At 40.6% G+C, this 26,824-nt stretch overlaps 2 protein-coding genes across 2 annotated transcripts in view; one reads left to right on the top strand and one right to left on the bottom strand.

Moving 5' to 3' along the window:
• LOC117343108 (mucin-2-like) overlaps positions 1–7,056 on the top strand; it is a 7,831-nt gene extending 775 nt beyond the window's left edge. Inside the window, exons 2-7 of the mRNA XM_033905423.1 lie at positions 6–77; positions 337–531; positions 1,014–1,169; positions 1,363–2,307; positions 4,037–4,142; positions 4,547–7,056. Of these exons, the coding sequence (XP_033761314.1) occupies positions 6–77; positions 337–531; positions 1,014–1,169; positions 1,363–2,307; positions 4,037–4,142; positions 4,547–4,622 (1,550 nt within the window). The 3' untranslated portion in view covers positions 4,623–7,056. The remainder of the gene's footprint in view (positions 1–5; positions 78–336; positions 532–1,013; positions 1,170–1,362; positions 2,308–4,036; positions 4,143–4,546) is intronic.
• The window catches only part of LOC117322109, a 37,575-nt gene continuing 17,463 nt past the window's right edge, over positions 6,713–26,824 (bottom strand). The window contains exons 12-17 of the mRNA XM_033876864.1: positions 16,977–17,163; positions 16,381–16,530; positions 15,304–15,483; positions 14,519–14,579; positions 13,227–13,305; positions 6,713–11,111 (exon numbers count right to left, since the gene is read on the bottom strand). Coding sequence (XP_033732755.1) covers positions 10,035–11,111; positions 13,227–13,305; positions 14,519–14,579; positions 15,304–15,483; positions 16,381–16,530; positions 16,977–17,163 — 1,734 coding nt within the window. The 3' untranslated portion in view covers positions 6,713–10,034. The remainder of the gene's footprint in view (positions 11,112–13,226; positions 13,306–14,518; positions 14,580–15,303; positions 15,484–16,380; positions 16,531–16,976; positions 17,164–26,824) is intronic.

Below are 26,824 nucleotides of genomic sequence, written 5' to 3'. Positions count from 1 at the left end.
AGCAGATATATCTTTCTTCATTAATTTGGAAGAACTTCAGGATTTCAACCTCACTGCATTGTTAGAAGACAATATCGGTAAGATTTCGTGTTTCATTCGGTTATTTCCGTATTAATTTTAAGCATGTCGATGTTCGTCCTAGATTTCATTTTCTGTTTAAAAGTATATCTTGGCTGCAAGACAAATCTTTAAATGTCAAAGTAACTATGCAATGAAAAAAAATTCAAATGATTATCTTACATGAAGTATTTCGTCAGTATAAAAATGTATGAGTTAGAAAAACTACAATTATACGGAAACCTACTTACTCTACATCATATGCTAATTTTCTAACAGTGAGTGCAGACCTCCAGACCTATCTCAATGCAATTACCGAATTAGAACAGACTGCACAAGAGATCAACAATTCTGCCTCCGATTTCTTTACCGTGAATGTCAACAATGTCACTTACAACATCGATCCCAGCACCGTTGCTCTTTCTGCTGTGATCACGTGTTCAAATGGCTCTATCGCAAACGACGGCGCCTGTAGTAGGTCCTCCACATGGTGCATTAAAATATCTGTGTTCTCACATGGAAAAAATATCAAATGAAAACGATCATAGTCTAGTCACTCACACAGAATTTCGATAAAAGTGCGACATGATAAATCTAACAATCTTTAGAAGTATTTGTGTTGATCAATGTCCGTTCACATTTTTATGCTATTCTACATTTTCATTCGGATTATTTCTTATATGTCAAATTATTGCATATTTCCATTTAGAAATTTGCCGAGTGTACTAAATGATATTCAAAACACAATTGTAGATCTCCCGACAATATAACATTAATCATTGGCGTTGACATTAACATCACAGTTCTATAATAATTCATATCTATAAACCTATAGCATCATCTTACTTTTACAGAGTAATGTAAGATGCTATCATTCTAACTGCAACTCTGATTGTGTGACATTTTTATTAAAGTGTATTATATTGCCTAAACTGTTGGTTTTTTTTTTGCTATAGTTCAGTGTCCAGCAGGCACAAGTGAAGAAAACGGATGGTGTGTTTACTGTGAACTAGGGACATACCAGAACCAGGAAGCACAGACTGAGTGTTTTGCATGTCCAACTGGTTATACCACGCAGTTTGTGGGAATGATTGACGTCGCCAACTGCTCTGGTATTTTATTAGGACCCTTTAAATTTGTATTTCATGCATGTTTTTTTTAGGGATGATGAACTGTGGTAACTTTTATTTGTGGTAAATAAATGACCATATTTCAGACTATATCAGGATATCCAGATGTTATATATGTTATAAACAGTGATATGTTGGTAATACATTGTCATCAATCTACTTTTATTGCACAAAGTTGAAGAAACAACAACGGCCAGTACGACAGATTCAGCAACGGCGACATCGACACCTGCTTCTGCGACTACAACGACAACATCAACCTCAACGACTACAACAACACCTAACCCCACAACTACAACAACAACTGCTACACCCACGACTAAATCTTCAACTGCTACACCTACAACTACAACAACTGCTACACCTACAACTACAACAACTGCTACACCTACAACTACAACAATTGCTATACCTACAACTACAACAACTGCTACACCTACAACTACAACAACTGCTACACCTACAACTACAACAACTGCTACACCTACAACTACAACAACTGCTATACCTACGACTACAACCACAACTGCTGCATCCACGACTAAATCTCCAACTGCTGCACCCACCACTACAACCACAACTGCTATACCCACGACTACAACCACAACTGCTGCATCCACGACTAAATCTTCAACTGCTATACCCACGACTACAACCACAACTGCTATACCCACGACTACAACCACAACTGCTGCACCCACGACTACAACTACAACTGCTATACCCACGACTACAACCACAACTGCTATACCCACGACTACAACCACAACTGCTGCACCCACGACTACAACCACAACTGCTGCACCCACCACTACAACAACAACTGCTGCACCCACGACTTCAACTACAACTGCTGCACCCACCACTACAACAACAACTGCTGCACCCACGACTACAACCACAACTGCTGCACCCACGACTACAACCACAACTGCTATACCCACGACTACAACCACAACTGCTATACCCACGACTACAACCACAACTGCTGCACCCACGACTACAACCACAACTGCTATACCCACGACTACAACCACAAATGACGCACACGGGTCACCAACTACAAAGGGTACTACAACACTTGAAAAGACAAAGAGTGGTTCCAGAAATAATGAGAAAGGTATTTGATCTTTAGGTTTACATACATGAATATCAGATACAATGTAGCGGAACTAGATCAGATCGATCATCGGCGACCAGGTAGCCCAATCGGTAGAGCATCCGGCTAGTGTTCGGAGGTCCCGGGTTCGAACCCCGGTCTGGCCGTGCATTTTTCCCACTCCTATTACATTTGGTGCCTGTGACCAAACCTTGTTTCAAGTGAGGTGAATACTTGACAAGGGGATACCCGAACCTGGGTTGTGAGTTGTGAAGTCTTCGGGGTCGAAGACATAAACAAATAGGAGGGAAGAGTGTAGCGGAACTGGACCGGGTCGATCATGGGCGACCAGGTAGCTCAATCGGTAGAGCATCCGGCTAGTGTTTGGAGGTCCCGGGTTCGAACCCCGGTCTGGCCGTGCATTTTCCCACTCCTATTACATTTGGTGCCTGTGACCAAACCTTGTTTCAAGTGAGGTGAATACTTGACAAGGGGATACCCGAACCTGGGTTGTGAGTTGTGAAGTCTTCGGGGTCGAAGACTTAAACAAATAGGAGGGAAGAATGTAGCGGAACTGGACCGGGTCGATCATGGGCGACCAGGTAGCTCAATAGGTAGAGCATCCGGCTAGTGTTCGGAGGTCCCGGGTTCGAACCCCGGTTTTTGCCGTGCATTTTTCCACTCCTATTACATAAATGCATAATTTCTAATCATTTTCTTCGGGTTTATATAAGGATTTTTATTACACAAACAATGATTGTTTATACGTGACATTTCGATGACTAGTGCGGTTTGCTCACTGTCACCTTCATCAGACAACTGATCAGGGCAGCATGTGTATACAAAAGCGGAATTCGAAGATCGATGTTGATTGTTTTGCTATGCTGCAGTGTACAACGCAATGATGTTGCATTGTAATTGGACCAGAATGACTACATGTTGCTACCTTCGGACTAATACCTGGTCACATATGCGAGAAACTCGACCATTGTACACATTTTACACCTTCGTGTACACATGCTGCCCTGATCAGTTGTCTGATGGATGCGACAGTGTACATACCGTACCAGTCATTGAAACGTCACGTATAAACTTTAATTGAAATGAATAGTTTCTTACACATTTAAGATAAGAGTGCCCTACTGCAATCGCTTGGGATTTTTTTTTTGCGTTTTCACACGCAGTGAGTCAATCTCGAATTCAAATGCTATACGATTATTTGTGCAAACATAACACCTCTGGATTGTGACCAAGCTATTGGTCACCCGATATAACAGTCTTGCATGGTCCATGACTCTAAAAGCTTATCATTCGTAAATTATAATTATTTCTTGAGCAGCGTTTGCGAAATCATGTATTTGAGAATATGTCTGAAGGGGTAAGTTCGTGAAATAAAATATTCGCGAACTCTTAATGATTTGCAGTATTAAAATAATTGCAGTATAACGTAAGACACGTTCTTGATATCTCCCATTCTATATATACATTTGATTTTTAAGAATGCTTATCTCCGTCACGGGTTCTTCAGTCTAAAAAATATAATGGAATTTTTTTTCAATGCTTTTATTGGCACAATAGTTATAGACGAGTATCATGTGTAGCGATTCCGTGTATGCATACTACACAAAAGAATGATTTCATCATTTTATATACCACTCACATGTACATGAAATATTAGTCTCACAGAACCACCAGGTGACGATACTACTTGCTTTGTCTATAATTACATCTATATCCGAATTCATTTCAGGACCACCTATGACGGAACTAGGCATTGCAATATCAGCCGGGGGCATTGCTCTAATAGCATTAGCTGTTGCTGTAGTTGCGTACTTCAAAATTCGTACAAATACCAGGTAAGTTACGTATTCATCACGATAGATAAAAAGGATATAAACATGGATATGAACTATATGTATATGTATTTAGTGTACATAAGAATATGCGGATTAATTGGGAAATTTTTTTCTTGTGTCATCCGTGGGTTATTAAAGCTCATTTGAATCTGTGTGTATTGAATGAAGCATTTTTATACAGTGCAACATCTTAACAACGTTCTCCGATACATAATATCATACTTTATAATGATTAGACATAATTAAGTATTGATAATAACAAGGTAACATTTGAAGCACATTATTTTTCTTCCTCAATATTTTATACGAGTTTATATTTTGAGGCATATAACTTTATTCTTTACTTTATCTTGAACAATTTCTTTTTCGAATTGCGTTGAGACGATAAACAATTGATGTTCCAGGTATCGGTTTAGAGAGCAGTATGAAGTCCAGGGGAGCTCAGCCACCTTCAATATGGTACCACCGGCATTTCGTTAGGAGTCCCTCCCAGTGTTTGCTGAATATGCGACGATACCAAGTCATCTTCCATCATCAACATCATTTAATATGAAAGAATAGATGTGACATTTACAAAACATCTCGTCTTATGAGTATCGTTGATCTCGTTGAACAAAAAGCTTATCTGACTCTTTTTATTTTAGGTATTTGACAAGGCATTTTTTACGATATTTTTAGTTTCTACCGACGGACGACAAATTAATTTTTATAATGTCAGTTAGGTATGCCTGAAATACTATGACAGGTCACTATTCAACGATATATCGTCGTGATAACGAGGTATAATTCGATACTAGAGGATAATGATTCCCTATCCCTAACACACAAATATATTTGTGTTGTTCTTGTTTTCCTCCTATCCAGGCCGAAGTATCAGCAATGATATTGTGAAAAAAAAATACCCAGATGCGGACTGTTTTGATTGTAAATTTACCCCTGTAATATAACATTATAGGCTTCCTGACATAAAACGTCACCCAACATATGTTATAGTTCGTACTTACAGTCCAAAAACTGTTTATATACGTACAGACCAACAACTGTTTCATGTGTTGTATATACCTACAGTCCAACTACTGATCCTGTGTTGAATAGACGTACAGTACAACAACTGTTCTCTGTGTTGTATAAACGTAAAGTCCAACTACTTTTCCCTGTGTTGTATATATGTATAGTCAAACTATTAATTCCTGTGTATTTTACGTACAGTCCAACAACTGTTCCTTGTGTTGTATAAACATACAGTCCAGCTACTGTTTCCTGTGTTGTATATGCGTACAGACCAACAACTGTTCCCTGTGTTGTATATACGTACAGTCCAACTACTGTTTCCTGTGTTGTATATACGTACAGTCCAACTACTGTTCCTTGTGATGTAATAATGTACAGTCCAACAACTGTTCCCAGTGTAATATATATACGTACAGAACAACAACTGTTTCCTGTGTTGTATATACGTACAGTACAACAAATGTTCTCTTTGGTGTATATACGTACAGTACAACTGTTCTCTTTGGTGTATATACGTACAGTCAAATAACTTTTTCCTAGTATGTACATATGTACAGTCCAACTGATCCTGTGTTGTATAAACATGCATTATTAAATCCGTTTAAATGTATTTACTAACATACCACACTTTAATTTATTTTATTCTTAAAACAGAAATGATGAAACATTGCTATTTACGTAAGGCTTTCTTCTAAAATATTTTTTTTAATAAACGTATACATTTTGATTATCGATTTGCGTGAAAGAAAACTGAAACACAATGTAAAATAAACAATTGGAGTCGCTGGTTGTTATTATTTACATCATTTATTAATTACCCAAGTGATCATTGTAACAATAGCAAGCTTTCATATCATGATATCGTATTGCCAAGTTATACAATTATGATATTTGTTTTATTTTAAACAACATCCTATAATCATTTTTGATGTTGTATACTTTACTATTTTACAACAATGGTGCAAACAATTAAATGCAGGTGTCACCAAATCAAATAGATCGACCACACTCGAGGAAAAATACGTTTGATATCCAGGCAATACTTTGCCATCATCTTACTTTAAGTGACAGACATACATGATATTTTTGTATAAAGCACATTTGCCTATCATATTAGTTGTTAACTGATAGCCTCATTATCATTTAACGCTTGTTGAAAAGAAACGATCACATAATATCAAAGCAAAATACAAAAGAAAATGTAGGCCAGATTAAATATTTGAGAAAATGAATCAAGATGGAAACATTGAAACTATTAGAATTTCAAAATTAAAGTGTATCAATATGTCTATATACAGACAAAATTATCACATTTAGCATGACTGAGCTGATGCCAACAATATGAAAGTATATACAATGGATATAAGCCGTAACATAAGAAATATCTTGTAGAAGGAAGGGACATAATCCATCAGTATAACATGAATATGATTCTATTTACCGCATAATTTGAACCAATGTCTCATGAAAATAATACATACAAAACCATAAAATACATTATAACATTCATTATTTTCATGATTTATGATAGTGTACACCTTTAATTATTTTTTTTTTAATTATTATTATTATTTTCTGGTAATATTCGTAATGTAGTTGTAGAAAATGCATTAACATATTGCATATTCCCGTCTCCACTATGCCAGTCACAAATATGCCATTAATATGATAACAGAGGTGTTATATAAACCAAAGCAAAATTAAAATGAACTACAAGTAGTTATTTAAATGAGGACTATTATTATAGTTAGCCGATCTGTTTTACTGGGCATATATTTTCCAAAACAAAATGTATATGTTTTAATTTGCGCGAATATTATTATCTAATATGTGTTTATTTCCTGAATCACGATGTTCACTGTGTACGAGTATTGTAAATAAATATATTTTGGTGTACGTGTAAGTGGAGTCTTTATCTTTTTTCTGTCTCTGAATATTGTAAAACACTAGAAACAGTATAACTTGCAACTCGTTAAAATACAAACATTCCATAGTATTCGCTAGTGTACAAATTGTGCAAGACCATTAAGTTATATAGAATGAAAGGTTAGGAAACATAATCATATCACATTTATGTACACGCAAATATAACCCCTTAAGTTATATTATTTTAACCATATAAAGTATTGGGAAATTCAATTGGTGACATGTGGATGAGGAGATCATTCAATATTATAGATTTATTTTTGCTGGACTTTCAGGATCTCAATAATCTAAATTTTAATTTTTATTGAAATATATATATGCGTCCGTGCATGCGTACGCACGTGCGTGTGTGTTGAAACATTAACAAAACATCAGAGGTTAAGGATAATAACAGACCGAGATAGATACCTTTTCATCACTGATCATCTACTAAATATAGCACAAATACACATCTGTGAATTATTTATTAAAGAAAAAAATATAATACTGTCGTTATATCTGTATCAAGACGTATTCATATATCTCATACTTTTTTGCTATGTTATAAATATATTTATATATAAAACAAAGTATACACACGTATAATATATCAAAATACAGTATAATAGTATATTTAAGTGTGTCAATCGGGATTTTCATAAGTTACATTTTACATAAATTAGACAAATTAATTCTTACTATGACCTCACGTTGCCAGGATATAGCTCAACACAAATATGTATGTACATCGCCAATCATATATATTCAGCATGTCGAGATGCTGACTATGGTGCATTGACGATGTTTATTGCAGTTATCATATCAGAAATTTTAAATTTTAATGATATGATCAACATCGATATAAAGAAAAAAAATAATGGGAACCAAATATATAGTTTCCAAACAAATATATTGCGATAAGAAATAGTGTATTAGGGTACAGAATGTTTCGAATTGACATGATTAAGATATGAAACGATATGATACGTGATATGTATTCTATTTTCTGTCTCAATTATACCGGATTAATCTGAATATATTGCTAACGTTATGGAACTATAATTCAAAAACTGGAGGATTTGAGTACACTCTGGTTTTTGTTTTATAGCTCAAAAATATATATTCAAGTTAATACTTATGATTTAATTAATCACATACAAACATTGTGGACATTCACTTGTATTGATGGACTCTTACAAGCAAGAATAAATCATAACCATTTAACGGTATTGGTAACTGTATTGCTTTACAGTTAACATATCTTGTTTGTCATTATCAAAGCTACGCAATGTATATACAATGTACTTTAAGTATGAGATCAAACAAAATAACAGGATTGCAATTTGGCAACAACAATGATTGTTGAGGTATTAAATTAATGTTCGCTATCAGTGGCTGGAATGGGTTTTTTTAATGTCCAAGGTGTCCTAGAAGCAAAGATTAAATGCCGCAATCGAAATGTCAGTTTTGTTGCCGTCCTAATTAGCTCTTCGGAAACATAAAAAAATGGCTAAGACAAGTATTTGCAGGAAAACACTGTCACATAACTCAATAAATATATGTGCATATATATGACTATTTTTAAGCCAATAATTCAATTCTTCAAAACGATCCATTCTTAGTTAATTAATTATGTTCTTTGTTGAGTTTTTCATTAAGTATTCGAAATTGTGTCTATTTCGCGTCGCTGTGTGAGAACCCAAAAATCCTGCTCTTAGATTTGAATCATTTTTGTTAGAATATGAATGACAGAATTAGAAATTAAAATGTACTAAATGTGTAATTTGCAGTAAAATGTTCAAGGTCTTTTTTAAATCCGGTTATACTAACTATCGTAGTAGAGTGTTGGATAAAGGTGTAATTTAGCCAAAATCTGAGCCAACGAGGGTAAGACAAGTTTTTTTTCATAAAGAACAATACATTAAGCATAAAATATTTTTATTTTGTGGTACAGCCTTATCTCCGGTCTAATGCTATTCAATGAACTGAAGAGGTATTATTGATGAAATGGGAATATTGTTAACTGCTCTTTATTCCTGATTGACCTGCGTCACGCTTTGTACGTCGCCCCATAAAACATATGTCTTTGCATGAAATATTGACATTATTTTGATTTTCAGGAAGTTCATCCTTTTGTAAATGAAAAAGCACTAACACATAGATTTGATATTTTGATAGAATAATGAACAGTGATTTCTGAAATGTACATAAAACTATAACAGAATATACTTATCATGTGTAATGTCATTCGATGATAAATGTTAGTTACGGAATAATGTTCATCGTTTATTCAGAGTGCATTCATATTTCCAATAATCGTTACATAAATATTTGAAATGATTTGTACATAATCATTTAGTTTTCCTGTCGAGTAAGTTTATGTATGGACTTTTTCATTTGTTATTGCAAGTCTAAACCTAACGCTTTCTACAAATCAGTAAGAACAAATTATAATGTAATTTAAAGTTTTTAAGTTTAATATTATTTTATCTAGACTTCCCTTTGAATAAGCTCGACCAAGGACATTTTAATGTGGTCTCTGTTGTTCATATTCAAAGCTCACATTCCATAGTTGATGACAATGTCTACTATTATAAAACCTCATAACATGTATTGTTTCAATAGTAAATATTTAAACATTGTTAATGTAAACATAAATGTAACATAAAACATACTTTTTCCTACCTAAAGATATGTAAACATTGGTTATAACAGTTGGTATTTATTGGTTTGTACATTGCAAAATTCTTTCATGTTTGTTTATAAGACACAGTGCATGATTCTAATTACCAAACACAACGTATTCATAACACGTTAGTCTACCACACATTCTAAGCGATACAGCCACTTGCCATTTGAAGGTTTTATATTTCTCTCAGATAGACGGAGTTGGAGTTTCCTTATATGCACAGAACACAATTGATGTTCCAGTGATGCCTTAAGTTCATCAAATGATTCGACTGCTTAAAACAGTACTTATTGGTTTAAAGGAGTATCCAGATGTTCCTGGTTAAGAGGCAGTGATTTATAACCGGTCTTTTTGGCTTTAGTTTTATCAACTGTTCTGACGATATGTTCGTGTATCTCTTCTATTCCAGAACTGTCATCCGATTGGAAAATATTGTCTAACAATTGGTCATCTAATAATGTGTTTTCTAGATCCATAGGTAATTGACATCTGCTGTCAGCCTCCGCGGTCGGAATTCCGTCTTGAGGCTCAATTATTTCTGGCAACATGCGACTATCGTTTTGCATACTCTCTGCATTTTCCTGAAGTAATTGTTTATATCCTGAAATTCCTGAACGCTTTCTCTCTGGTGTTTTAGTTGGTTGTCTGGCAGGTTCTCTACCTGTACACGAGAAAGATTTCGACGGAATTGTTAAAATATCGTCAACGCTTTCCAAACTGGAGTCGTTTGTATCATCAAGTTGTTCTTTATCGTTTGCATTAAGCAAAATGACTGATATATCATATTCATCTAACTTCACATCACTTAACCTATGGCTTCGTCTATCCGTGGCCATGCAAATCGGCAAAGCTTCTGTAGTGTTGTCAACGATAATGGCTTTTTCTGAAATGGCGTTTCTTGTCGGAAGTGAGTTTGAACAAACACTACTTCTGTTTGAACATTGTTCGTTCCTCCTTCTGTTGAGAGCGACATCTTGTGGCAGAGTGAACTGGCACGGCATCGTTATGATGTCATCCAGCTGTTCATTAACAATACCAGACGTGTTTTCTGGTGTTGCGTTATTAGAATATTGTTCTGTACTAATTTCCACAACTTCCTCTGATGTTTCGATTTTGTCATAGTTGTCAGAATTGACATCTGAACCACTTTCGTTGGAGATTGAATTAATTATTCTATATGATGAATTGTAAGTGTGTGAACCACGGTCACTAGACGACTTTTCCTCTAAGCATGGTTTGGTGTTTGAGAACTTAGATTTGCACTGAAAAGAACTATTTCTGCTGTCATTTCCAATACTTTTCCTGTCGTCACTACTCTGTGATCCTATACCAGTGTCATCGGAACAGGGGTTATTTTTTCTATCCTGTTGAATAAAACATATATATATACTTATCAAGACGAAATATATACAGTAATACAATGGTATATTGTTAAGCAAATACGATCAACAACAAAAGCATTCTTACTGAAATTGATCACATCAATGAAACTTGCTCATGTATCAATAACTGACATTATTCAACCATTGATACTTAATCTAATCTTATTAAACTAAATTCGTCCTAAAGTGACTACCGTGTCTCTCCTTTTATAAACGTGACATTATGTGGATCTGAACTTTGACACTTTAAAGGACATGGGTCTTCGATTAATAAAAAAACGCTTACCCTTTTGAAACACACCGTCTTATTTCAAGGTATCAGTGTATATCGATATTTTGTTTTAAGATCATTATTCATTTACACATCAATGTTCGCTGGTTTTGACGACAATGTTAGTAGCAATTGATCATGCTAATGTTAGAAATAGATGACACAGATCTGTATTAATAAATGTTGGTTTGCTTGAACAGCCTGGGTCATTTTGAGGCGGGTTCCCCTTGTAGTAATTCGTGACTTCCTCACTGAACAACATACGGAGGCCCGTTTCATGCCATGCAAAATAATAAGGATACAATTTCTTTCCCAAAGACACATCACAACAGCACAGACCGACCCGTTTCTCAGCTTCCCAAGAAACACAAGCCGACCCGTTTCTCTGCTTTCCGAGAAACACAAAACCGACACAGGTAGGGAGGGGGCGTCAAACCACCCACCTCGGATCTTCACCTGAGGTAAAGTGAATTAATAAAACTGTTTGACAAATAAACACAAATCTAAAGAGGTTAATAATTTCAACAACATTGTTATTGATAAAGCGCAAAGAATATCAGCATACAAATTACGCTTGTCTCTGGAGCAGTTTAAATAAATTGATTATGAAAATCATCTTTACACATTGTAAATCACTTTATTTGCCGCTATTTTAAAAGAGCAAGTTACATCAGAATATTGAAGAAATTGTCAGGTTTTTTCTATAGAGAAACTTAAGAAATCACCGTGATTCGCTAGTGCAATCAATTTATAGAAAAGATTAGATGAAGAATCAACACGGCAAAAGCATAAAAGTTTTTTATTCCAACTTTAATCAGCAATTATTGATATTGTCCTCGTAATTTTCTACGTTTCTTCAATAGTCAAACTTTAAATCAATCTATATTTAATTGATAATAAATGTTACTACTATTTAGTATAAGGCATTTGTACATTGTACTATCTCCCTTGATAAGAGTTATACACCTTTACTCATAGTAAGAAATATTTTGAAATGCAAGTTAAGGTGACATCGTCTCATTACTAAAGCGGAAGGCCGACTATATATGTAATGCGTTTGATAAACAGGCTATGCCATTGTTATTTTAAGCAAGATACACACTTTTTTCTCTCCTTTCTCTTATAAGAACATTAAATCACGATATTGTTGTTTTGTTTGAGGTTGTATTGCCCTTTATTTGTTTACTCTGTGTTCTTGCCTGTCTCCAGTATCCAATATGTATACAGGTGAAAGATTGTTGTTTATTATTGTTGTTACTGCTATTTTTACTTTATGGTTGACAATATCTTAGGGGACATTAATTTTGTTGCATCTTTTTACGCGAAAAAAAAAAATTAATTACACATATTTATACGATGCGTAATGGATCCTTTTTAAAGTATATCGTGTATAAACACACGGATGTGATTCGGAATGCATCGAATGTGCTTCAACCATAACCTCGGACGTTATGGAAATTGGAATATGTCACGAAATCATGTATTTTGTTCGCCGGATAACCATTTACACAATGTACACTGTTGGTATAGTTTAACGAATCGCTATAATGACTTAAAAATAGTGTAGGCATTTATATTTATATACGAGAGAAATGATTCCACTTCCATATTGCCATTGACTAGCAAAAACGTAATTAAGGTTTTTTTGAAAAATAGTTCCCTTGTTACAAAAGAGTAGCTTCCTCATCATGTCCGAAGTCAAGTGGCTCGAGAAACAATATGTGCAAGGCGGTGTTTAACGAAATATAACACCCGAAAACTAGTTCCGGGAAATACCGACTAATAAACATTTCTCTACATTACATTTGTTCCGGCTATGTGTTTACCTTATTATTGTTGTCGATTTCAACACCGTCGATTGGCTGCTCGATCTTTTGATAATACATCACGAATTTCCAAATCGTGCTGAAATATAACAAGCATTCTGTGAGTATTGCTGAACCAATATATGTCCCCTACCGGCGCCCTCAATTTTAAACTTTAGCCAAATTTGAGTAAAAAAGTTTAGCCAAAACTAAAACAGGATCGTTTTTATGAAAATAAGTTCATTCCAAACAATGTGTAAATTCAACTCTATCGGGTTGAATAAAAAATGTTTCCTGTCCCTAATAGATATCCATGTCTTCTTTTGTATCCTAATACCATTATTAAGTGAATGGTGTGCCATTATAAAACTTTAACCAAAACATTAACCTGAAGAATACAGAGAAAAAAGTTAAGTCCATAATATGGCAAAAAATTTAAAATAAAAAATAAAAATTAAAAAAAAACAAAAAATTAACCAACCAAAACTAATGCCATTTACCCAAAGAACCTCTATGCAAAGAGTCAGCATCCTAATACCATTTATTAAGTGAATGGTGTGCCATTATAAAACTTTAACCAAAACATTAACCTAAAGAATACAGAGAAAAAAGTTAAGTCCATAATATGGCAAAACTAAAAAATAAATCATTTTTAACCAAACAAAACTAATGCCATACACCCAAAGAACCTCTATGCAAAGAGTCAGCATCCTAATACCATTAAGTGAATGGTGTGCCATTATGAAACTTTAACCAAAACTATAACCGGACGGACGGACGGATGGACGGACGGACGGACGGACGGACGCAGGCAAAACCTATAGTCCCTTCACCGGTAGGGTACTAATAAATCAACATAATCATCTGAATTTCAAAAGTTAAAAAAAAAAGTAGCAACACACTGAAATGAGCGCTGATTTGTTGTCTTGTCTGTGTAATGATTATGTAAATAAAGAGATACTTTTTTTAATAAATCGAATTTTCAACGTTCTGTAAATTAAGAAAATTCCTTAAGTTATTTTTGTCCATATTAAAACATTACAAAATTTAAGTGGGAAATCTCATTTGAGGTCCCAACCTTAAATTCTGTTATGCTCTGTTATGGAAAACAAATTGTTAAGGAATTTCCTGAAGATAAGGCAGTTTTATGTACCAGATCCCGGGATTTTCTATCTAAATATATATTTGATTATTACGTTGGGAATATGTATTTTCCAGTTTTGTATATTAGATAGAAAAGGTCGTAAACGAAATATAATTGGGCTTTATACATAATCGGTAAAATATAAGAATATAGATCAAAAGTTACTTACATGATTGTTAACAGAAGGAACACTGTGGAGCCAACTGCCAATCCGACAGTCGAGGAAATATCTAGTAAATATAAACCGTAATGTGTTAACCCAGAAATCCAACATAAGTAATACATGTATGAATATCAACTTGTATACATATATATAATAACACTTCATCGTAACAGTGATAGATTTACTGTGTAAACTGAACAATTATGTTATCCGTTATCTAATTTGATGTTTTGCTGGTACCTGGGTGTATATGGCACCAATTACATTATTAACAAAACTTTATGATATTTAATCAATTATCATATACTGTAAACGTGGTTATATTCGCGGGGGATTAATTTCGCGATTTCGATATGTAAACTATACGCGTTGCGGTAATTTTCGCGATCGATCCACATTCGTTTGTAGTTGGAGATTACGCAAATTGAAATCAAAATAATACGCGCGAGGGAAATTTTCGCGATCAAGGGAATCCGTGTAATTAGCGTAAATTCACCCTCGCGTAAAGTTCAACGTTTACAGTAATTCACACGGGTTTTATTACGTTTTTTCGATTGAATTTTAATTAAGCAAGTATCAATTATAATAACAACAATTTCATAATCTCAATATTATTTCATTCACATACATTATATCAAAATAATGTATGCAGTTTATGTTCTGCAATGGTGTTAAACATTTTCATAAGGGTTCTCAAATTAATAGAGCGAACATTTTAATAGGCATTTTCCATTAATTGATATATGTATGCGTATTTTCTATTGTTATTGTCATTGACTGTAAATACGTACTCGGGGTTTTCTGTCGATCGTTGTATAGTGCTGTGTATTTGAGAGCTGGGTCACTGAAGGGACTAATGCTCTGACGATATCCAATATTGTACATCACTTTGTATGTTGAACCGGGTGTCAAATTGTCCAATACAAATGGGTCATTTTTTAAGCGAGCCTCAAATATTTTTGTGTATTCATCTGAAAGCAATCATATATTTCTTAGACAATTTGAGTACAGAAAGTACCCTCATTCAGACTTCTTTGAAAACAATGTTTTGTTATCAAAATTTTTAGTTTCGGCAAACCATCAGTGCAATATAAAAATGAAGATATTCACATTAACAAAACCAGGCATATCAGAAAGATCAGTACTGTGATTGTTTTTGTAGCTAAATCAGTTAATTGGTGTTTACACATTTCAGACAAAAGATTTCAGATGAAATGACTCGTACCATGTTCCAAGTGGTAAATAGCCGTTCTATAAAAACAAGATTTTGCAGGAAAAATACCTTATTTTATATTTTCACAGTCCTAAACCCAACCAAAGAGGAGATAGTGTTTGGTGTGATGTTTGCAAGCCACTGTCAGATGTGACGTCACAATAACTACGACGTTGTGACGTCACTATAAAATGCCACTTATCACATTTATTAACAGAAGTCCTCGACCACATGAAGATACATAATCAGCAAAAAAATCTTGGTTTGTCGATGAATAATAATTACGTTTCAGAAGTTCGTGCCTGTTTTGATATTTTAACTGATGAGCATCACCAATTAAAAATGTGAAAAATATCAGTTAAAAATAAATGTTGTTCATCACAAAATCAAGAATATCCTCTATGTAGTATGACTGTAAAACCGTTCATAGTTTAATGACTAAGTGAAGAATTTCATCGTGGAAATCATAGCGATGATGTCATGATTTGAAATTCAAAAATTTTGTTGACTATAACTTGGACCAAAGTTAGGCTATCTGATACAAATGTATATAGGTGTTGAACCTGATCAGAAGTCACATGTAAGTTGTGTCGTATATAATCAGTAAGTATAGAAAACATCATCATATACTTGTTTGTTACATGTCGAAGCTTACCATTAGTATCATTAATGTTAACACAGGTAACAGTGTAATTGATTGGCCGCAGTCTTCGAACTTTGTCTGTTGGACAGTATGGCTGGACAGTCACCAAGATCTGGTTGCGTACTCCATCAGTGAGTAACGGTCTGACAGGTTGACCTTGATCTGCCCAAGGAGATAACGAAAATCAGATTTTAAGGTTTATTTTTCCATATTCCAACGCTCTGGAGCAATAAATTCCGATTTCATCAAAAATTTCAGTATACCAATTCGATATCTTGCACATGTATTATGTCAAAATAACACGTGCACTTTATATTCTGCAATGGTGCTAAACATTAAGATTATGCATATTAATCACTTAATAATACCGCATTATACATATGCATAAAACATTACGTTATTCAGTAAAATTAAAATACCCTAATGTTTACAAATATTGTGCGAAATGCTGAAATCAGAACTCAGATTATATAACCATACAAACCATAAAACCGAGACACAGCTTCACCAGGAAAAACTATGTGGAAATTCAATGGGAAATCAGGTACGAAATTCATTCACGAGACAACAGATTAAAAGACCTGACAATAATTTGTCTAAACAAACACCATAATCGCCAGCCCCGAAGATACAGTCCTCCCAGTGCACGCCCATGGAGCCCGTATGCCTGTTGACAGATGCGCCGAAGTACCACCGCCCATTTACTTCATCCTCTGCCAATGTCCCTGGCCTACCGAGTTCTGTCTTCAATATCCGTAATTCTGATATGTTGGAATGTCTGTACCCATATCCTTCCTGTTAGGAAATTTTCACAAACTTGAGATGAAAATAAACCTCTTGGGTGTCATTTATTTCGACATGGGCTACATAAAGTCGACAGAAAATGTGTTTTCACTACTAAACACCTAGTTATAAATGTGAGTTTTTACAACTAAATATCTCATTAGAAACAACTAACATCTAGTTATAAATGTGAATTTTTACTATTAACATCTAGTAAAAAGGTTGAGTCTTTAAAACTAACATGTAGTAAATGTATCAGTCCTTACTACTAAGTACGAATGTGAGTCTTTACTTCTAAGATGTAGTAAAATTTTGAGTATTAACAACTAACATTTAGTTGTTTGTTTTATTAGTCTTTATCACTTAACATGTAATAACAAAATCGTATCTAGTAAAAACATGAATTTTTACTACTTATGATCTAGTCAAACATGTCTTTAGTACTAACATCTAGTTACAAAATTGGATCTTTAAAACTAACATCTAGTAATTTTTTGAGTCATTACTTTTAACATTTAGTAAGAATGTGAGTTTTCACTTCTAACATCTAGTAAAAATGTGAGTTTTTACAACTAAATATCTTTAAAGAAACATGAGTCTTTACAAGTAGTATCTAGTAAAACTTAGTTTTTTTCGCTAAAATGAGAGTCTTTATTACTCAACACTTAGTAACAATTTGAGTATTTACTAATTAATATTTTGTAACAAGTATGAAAACTCGTTTATGAATTCCGATTACAGAACGTTAGAACCCCTCAGCAGGTGACAAAGCCCAAAGTTCATCAATATTCCTCACACTTACATACACCACCCTCACACACACACACAACCCTCACACTTACATACACCATCCTCACACATACGTACACCACCCTCACACATACATACACCACCCTCACACATACATACACCACCCTCACACACACACACCACCCTCACACTTACATACACCATCCTCACACATACATACACCACCCTCACACTTACATACACCACCTCACACATACATACACCACCCTCACACATACATACACCACCCTCACAGACATACACCACACTCACACATACAAATACCACAATCACACATACACACACTACCCTCACACATACATTCACCACCCTCACACACATACCACCCTCACACATACATACACCACCCTCACACATACACACACCACCATCACACATACACACACTACCCTCACACATACATACACCACCCTCACACTTACATTCACCATCCACACACACACATACACCACACTCACACATACATACACCGAACCACCCTGCACAACATACAATACCTCACAGTACATACAAACATCTCACACAACACACCACCCCAACACACAAACCACCCCAACAGACAACACCACCCTCACACATACACACACCACCCTCACACATACACACACCACCCTCACACATACATACACCACCCTCACACTTACATTCACCATCCACACACACACATACACCACACTCACACATACATACACCGACCTCGCACATACATACAATACCTCACACGTACATACAACATCTTCACGCATACATACACCACACTCACACATACACATACCACAATCACAAATACACACACTACCCTCACACATACACACCACCCCACACACACCACCCCCACACATACATACACCACCCTCACACATACACACACCACCATCACACATACACACACTACCCTCACACATACATACACCACCCTCACACTTACATTCACCATCCACACACACACATACACCACACTCACACATACATACACCGACCTCGCACATACATACAATACCTCACACGTACATACAACATCCTCACACATACATACACCACCCTCACACATACACACACCTCAAGAGACAATAACACCCGCACACAACACCACCCCAACAACACCACCCGCACACACAGCACACACACCACCTCGACAAGACCACACCCGCACACACACACACCACCACCACATCAAGATACACCCCACACAGACAGACACCACCCGCACAGGGACAGACACCACCCTCACACATACACACCACCCTCACCAACACCCCTCACACATGACACACCACCACCCCACACATGACAGACACCACCCGTCACAGCATACACACCACCCCCACACATGACACACACCACCCCCACAAGCACACACCACCGCACACAACATACACCACCCTCACAGACATACACCACCCGCACATACAGACACACCCCACATTACAGACACCCCCACAGGACATGACACACCCACCAGCTCACAACACACACCACCACACAACGACACCACCCTCACACATACACACACCACCCTCACACATACACACACCACCCTCACACATACATACACCACCCTCACACACACACATACACCACCCTCACACACATACATACACACACCCCAGTCACACTTACATACACCACCCTCACACATACACACACACACACACCCCACACATACACCACCCTCACACATACATACACCACCCTCACACATACACACACCACCCTCACACATACACACACCACCCACACACACACAACCACCCACACACACACACCAACCCCCCACACACACCACCCACACACACACATACACCACCCTCACACATACACACACCACCCTCACACATACACACACCACCCTCACACACACACACACCACCCCCACACATACATACACCACCCTCACACATACACACACCACCCTCACACATACACACACCACCCTCACACATACATATACCACCCTCACACATACACACACCACCCTCACACATACACACACCACCCTCACACATACACACACCACCCTCACACACACAACCACCTCACACAACAGAGACCCACCCGCTACCACAGTACATACACCACCCCCACACAGACACACACCACCCGCACACAGACCCACACCACCCGCAACGACACACACACCACCCTCACACATACACCACCCTCACACATACACACACCACCCTCACACATACATATACCACCCTCACACATACACACACCACCCTCACACATACATACACCACCCTCACACATACATACACCATCCTCACACTGACATACACCACCCTCACACATACACACACCACCCTCACGCTTACATATACCACCCTCACACAAACATACACCAACCTCACACATACATACACCAACCTCACACAAACATACACCATCCTTACACATACATACACCACCCTCACACAGACATACACCACCGCACACAGACACACAGCACCCGCACACATACAAACACCACCCGCACACACACACACCACCCTCACACAAACAGACACCAGCCGCACACAGACGGACACCACCCGCACACGGAAACCACCCAACACAGACACACACCACCCGCACACAGACACACACCACCCGCACACAGACAGACACCACCCGCACACAGAGAGACACCACCCGCACACAGACACACACCACCCGCACACAGACAGACACCACCCAACACACACACAACCACCCGCACACAGACACACAGACCCTCACACAGACAGCACCACCCCACACAGACAGACACCACCCGCACACAGACAACACCACCCACACATGACACACACCACCGCCCACACACAACACCACCCCACACAGACAACACCACCCTGCACCCACATACACCACCCGACACATCAACACCACCCCACACAACAACACCACCCCTCAACATACAACCCACCCCACACATACATACACCACCCCACACATACTACACCACCCCACACAACACAGCACCACCCTCACACATGACCAAAACCACCCTCACACAGACATAACCACCCTCACACAGACACACACCACCCCACACAACAACACCACCCGCACACAGACACACACCCCACCCACAACACACACCACCCCCCCATACAAACCACCGCCCACACACACAGACCACCCCACACAACACACACCACCCGCACACATAAACACACCACCCGCACACAACAAACCACCGCACACAACAAACCACCCCACACAAACACACACCACCCGCACACAACAACACCACCCACCACACATACACCACCCCACACAACACACACCACCCGCACACTAACAGACACCACCCCACACAAGACAAACAACCACCCGCACACAACATACACCACCCGCACACAACAACAACCACCGCACTCTTACAAGTACCCACCCTCACACATACACACACCACCCCACACATACATACACCACCCACACACATACATACACCATCCTCACACTGACATAACCACACCTCACCACATACACACACCACCCCACGCTACAAACCACCCGCACACAACATACACCAACCCACACAGACAACACCAACGCACACACACACACACCACCGGACAACAGACAACACCACCCGCACCACTAAACCACCCTCACACAGCACTAACACAACACCACCGCACACATACAAACACCACCCGGCACACACACACACCACCCTCACACAAACATACACCACCCTCACACAACGACACCACCCTCATACTAAACCACCCAACACATACACACCCACCCTCACACAACACACACACCACCCCACACAGACACACCACCCCACCACATATAACACCCACACTCACACATACACACACCACCCTCACACATACATACACCACCCTCACACACACACAACCACCCTCACACATACACACACTACCCTCACACATACACCACCCCACACATACACACACCACCCTCACACATACACACACCACCCCACACCGACAACACACACACCCGCACAACAGACAACACCAACCCGCACACAACAACACCACCCCAACAGACAGACACCCACCCGCACACAACACAACACCACCCGCACCCCAACACACACCACCCGCACACAGACAGACACCACCCGCACACAGACAGCACACCACCGCACCACAGACAGACACCCACCCGCACACAATACACCACCCCACACCCACCCAACAGACACCACCACCCCACACACACACACCACCCCACACAGACACACACCACCCGCCCACAACACACACACCCGCCACAGACACACACCACCCCACAGCAACCAACGAGACCACCCCACACAACACACACCACCCACAACACACACCACCCACAACACACACCACCCACACACAGACATAGACCACCCCACACAAACAGACACCCACCGCTACACAACACCACACCACCCCACACAACAATCACCACCCTCACACACACACACACACCCTCACAACACACACCACCCCAACATACATACACCACCCCACAACACACATACACCACCCTCACACACACACACCACCCTCACACATACACACACCACCCTCACGCTTACATATACCACCCTCACACATACACACACCACCCTCACACATACATACACCACCCTCACACATACATACACCACCCTCACACTGACATACACCACCCTCACACATACACACACCACCCTCACGCTTACATATACCACCCTCACACAAACATACACCAACCTCACACATACATACACCAACCTCACACAAACATACACCATCCTTACGCATACATACACCACCCTCACACATACATACACCACCCTCACACATACACACATCACCCTCACACATACAAACACCACCCTCACACACACACACCACCCACACACAACAACACACGCCTCACCAGACGGACACCACCCCGCAACGGAAACCACCCAACACATACACACACCACCCTCACACAGACACACACCACCCTCACACATACATACACCACCCTCACACATACATACACCACCCTCACACAGACACACCACACACACGCACACAGACAAGACACCCACCCGCACACACACAACACCCCCACACAGACACACACGACCCGCACACTAGACAACACCCACACACAGACAACAACCCCCACACACAGACAACCACCACCCTCACAAACAGACACACACCCGCACACAGACAACACCACCCGCACACAACACACCCACCCCCACCAACACACCACCCGCCACAACAACACCCACCCCACACAACAACACCACCCCACACAACAGACACCACCCCACCCACACAGACACCACCCCACACAGTACAGTACACCACCCCACACAGACACACACCCACTCCGCAAACAGACACACACCACCCTCGCACACAGACAAACCACCCCACACAACAACACCCACCCTCACACATACACACACCACCCACACATACACACACCACCCGCACGACTACAACACCACCCCCACACCCACAGAACCACCCCTCACACAACAACACCACCCGCACACATACACACACCACCCACACAACACACACCACCCTCACACCAACAGAACCACCCTCACACATACACACACCACCCACACATACACACACCACCCTCACACAACAGACCACCACCCGCACACACACAACACCACCCGCACAAGACACACACCACCCGCACACAGACCATGCCACCCACACACAGTACACACCCTCACACACAGACACCACCCTGCACACAACACACACACCCTCACGCTAAAACCACCCGTCACACAACACACACACCCTCACACATACATACACCACCCTCACACATACATACACCATCCTCACACATACATACACCACCCTCACACAAACACACCACCCTCACACATACATATACCACCCTCACACATACATACACCAACCTCACACAAACACCAACCGCAACACAAACAACCACCTCACACATACACACCACCCTACACAAAAAACACACCGCACACGACACACACACCCTCACACATACAAACACCACCCTCACACATACACACACCACCCTCACACAAACATACACCACCTCACACATACGTACACCACCCTCACACTTAAACCACCCAACACATACACACACCACCCTCACACATACACACACCACCCTCACACATACATACACCACCCAACACAGTAGAACACACCCCACACAGACAACACCACCCCACACACAACACCACCCGCACACATACAGTACACACTCACCCCACAGACAACACACCCCCACACAGAACAAACCACCCCACACAGACACACCCGCACACATACACCACCACGCCGTCACACCAAACACCACCCGCACACAGAACACACCACCCACAAAACCACACCACCGCACACAACAGACACCACCCCCACAGAGACACACCACCCTCACACACATCAACACCACCCCACACAGACCCACCCACACATCGAACACAACACCACCCCACGCACATAACCACCCCACACAAACCAACACCACACTCACACAGACAGACACCACCCTCCACAACAGACACCACCGCACACAGACAGCACCACCCTCACACATGCCTAACACAACCACCCCCGACAAAACACACCGCACAAAGACATACACCAACCCACACAAATCACACCAACCGATACACCAAACAACACACCCACAAACAGACACCACCCCACACATACAACACCACCCCACACAACAACAGCACCCGCACACAGACAAACACCACCCCACACAACAACACACCACCATCAGCACAAAACAACACCATCCTCACACATACGACACCACCCGCATACGAAACACCACCATACACACACCACCCCACACAGACACAGCACCACCCGCACACAGACAGGACACCACCCACACACAGAAACACCCCCACACATGACACACACCACCCTCACACAGACATACACCACCCGCACACACACACAACCCAACCTCACACAACAGACCCACGACCCACACATACACCACCCGCACACAGACAGACACCACCCGCACAACAGACAACACCACCCCACACAGACAACACACCACCCGCACACAACAGACACCCACCCGACACAACAGAACCACACCCGCACACAACAGTACCACCCCCGTCACACAGACAACACCACCCACACATACACACACCACCCTCACACATACATACACCACCCCACACATACACACACCACCCTCACACATACACACACCACCCCACACACATACACACAACACCCGCACACATACACACACCACCCGCACACAGACAACCACCCCACCAACACACACCACCCGCACACAGACAACACCACCCGCCACATGAACACACCACCCGCAACAGACACACACCACCCGCACACAAGGAATCCACCCCACACATACAGACACCACCCCACACAACACACACCACCCCACCAACACACACCACCCGCACAAGTACAGATGACCACCCGCACACAACAACACCACCCGCACATCAGACACACACCACCCGCACAGTACATAACCACCCCACACATACACACACCACCCTCAAACATACACACACCACCCTCACACATACACACCACCACACACAAACACCACACCCTACAACAAACCTACCATCAACAACACACACCACCTAAATTACAAACCACCCTCACATAACACACACCACCCTGCAACAACAACCACCCCACACATACAGAACCATCACACACGACATACACCACCTCATCACATACACCACCACCGCAACAGTACAAACCACCCTACAAAACACTATACACCAACAATACAACACCAACCTCACAAATACAAAACACAACACTAAGAAAACACTCACGACAACCAAGACACCACCCCACAAACAACACACCGAAAACATAACACCACCCCACACAAACAACACCCCACACAAAAAGACACACCGCACAAAAACCACCCAACCGAAACCACACCCACACAGACCCCACACCACCCTCACACCAACCTACACCCCCGCAACCACAACAGAAAACCACCCGCACACGACAGACACCACCCCAAAAAACCACCCGCACACAACACACACCACCTCACACAGACAAGACCCCGCACTACAAAGCAGACACAACACCCCCACACAGACAGACACCACCCACACAACACCCCCCGACACCACCGCAGAACAAACCCCCCCCACACAGACAAAACCCCCCGCACACAGACAACCCCACCCGCACACCAGCAAAACACACCACCGCACACAGACAACACACCACCCGCACACAACACACCCACCCGCCCCACAAACACCACCCGCCAACAGGACACACCACCCCCACACGAAACACCATACCAACACACCACCCCACAATACAACACCCCCCCAAACAAAGACACCACCCACAAAAGACACCAACCCCACACAGACAGAACCACCCGCACACAGACAGACACAAACCCCCACACAGACAGACACCAACCCGCACAAAGACAAGAACACCCCCACACAGACAGAGACCACCCGCCACACAAAACACCCCACCCCACACAACAGGACACCACCCGCACACAGACAACACCACCCGCACACAACAACACCCCCCTGCAACACCCAAAAACACCACCCTCACACATACAACACCACCCCAACAACAACACCACCTCACACATACAACACCCCCCTCACACAACAACACCACCCCAAACAAACAACACCACCCCCACATACACACACCACCCTCACACATACACACACCACCCTCACACATACACACACCACCCTCACACATACACACACCACCCTCACATTTACATACACCACCCCAGTCACACTTACATAAACCATCCTCATAAATTCCAAATCTTATTAATACAATTTTCAAAATTAAACGTGATATCTGACGTTAAAATAAAGGCCTAC

The sequence above is a fragment of the Pecten maximus genome, chromosome 2, assembly GCF_902652985.1.
Source record: "Pecten maximus chromosome 2, xPecMax1.1, whole genome shotgun sequence".
Lineage (NCBI taxonomy): Eukaryota > Metazoa > Mollusca > Bivalvia > Pectinida > Pectinidae > Pecten > Pecten maximus.
The sequence above is the reverse complement of the archived record's forward strand: the minus strand, read 5'-3'. Positions and strand labels throughout refer to the sequence as shown.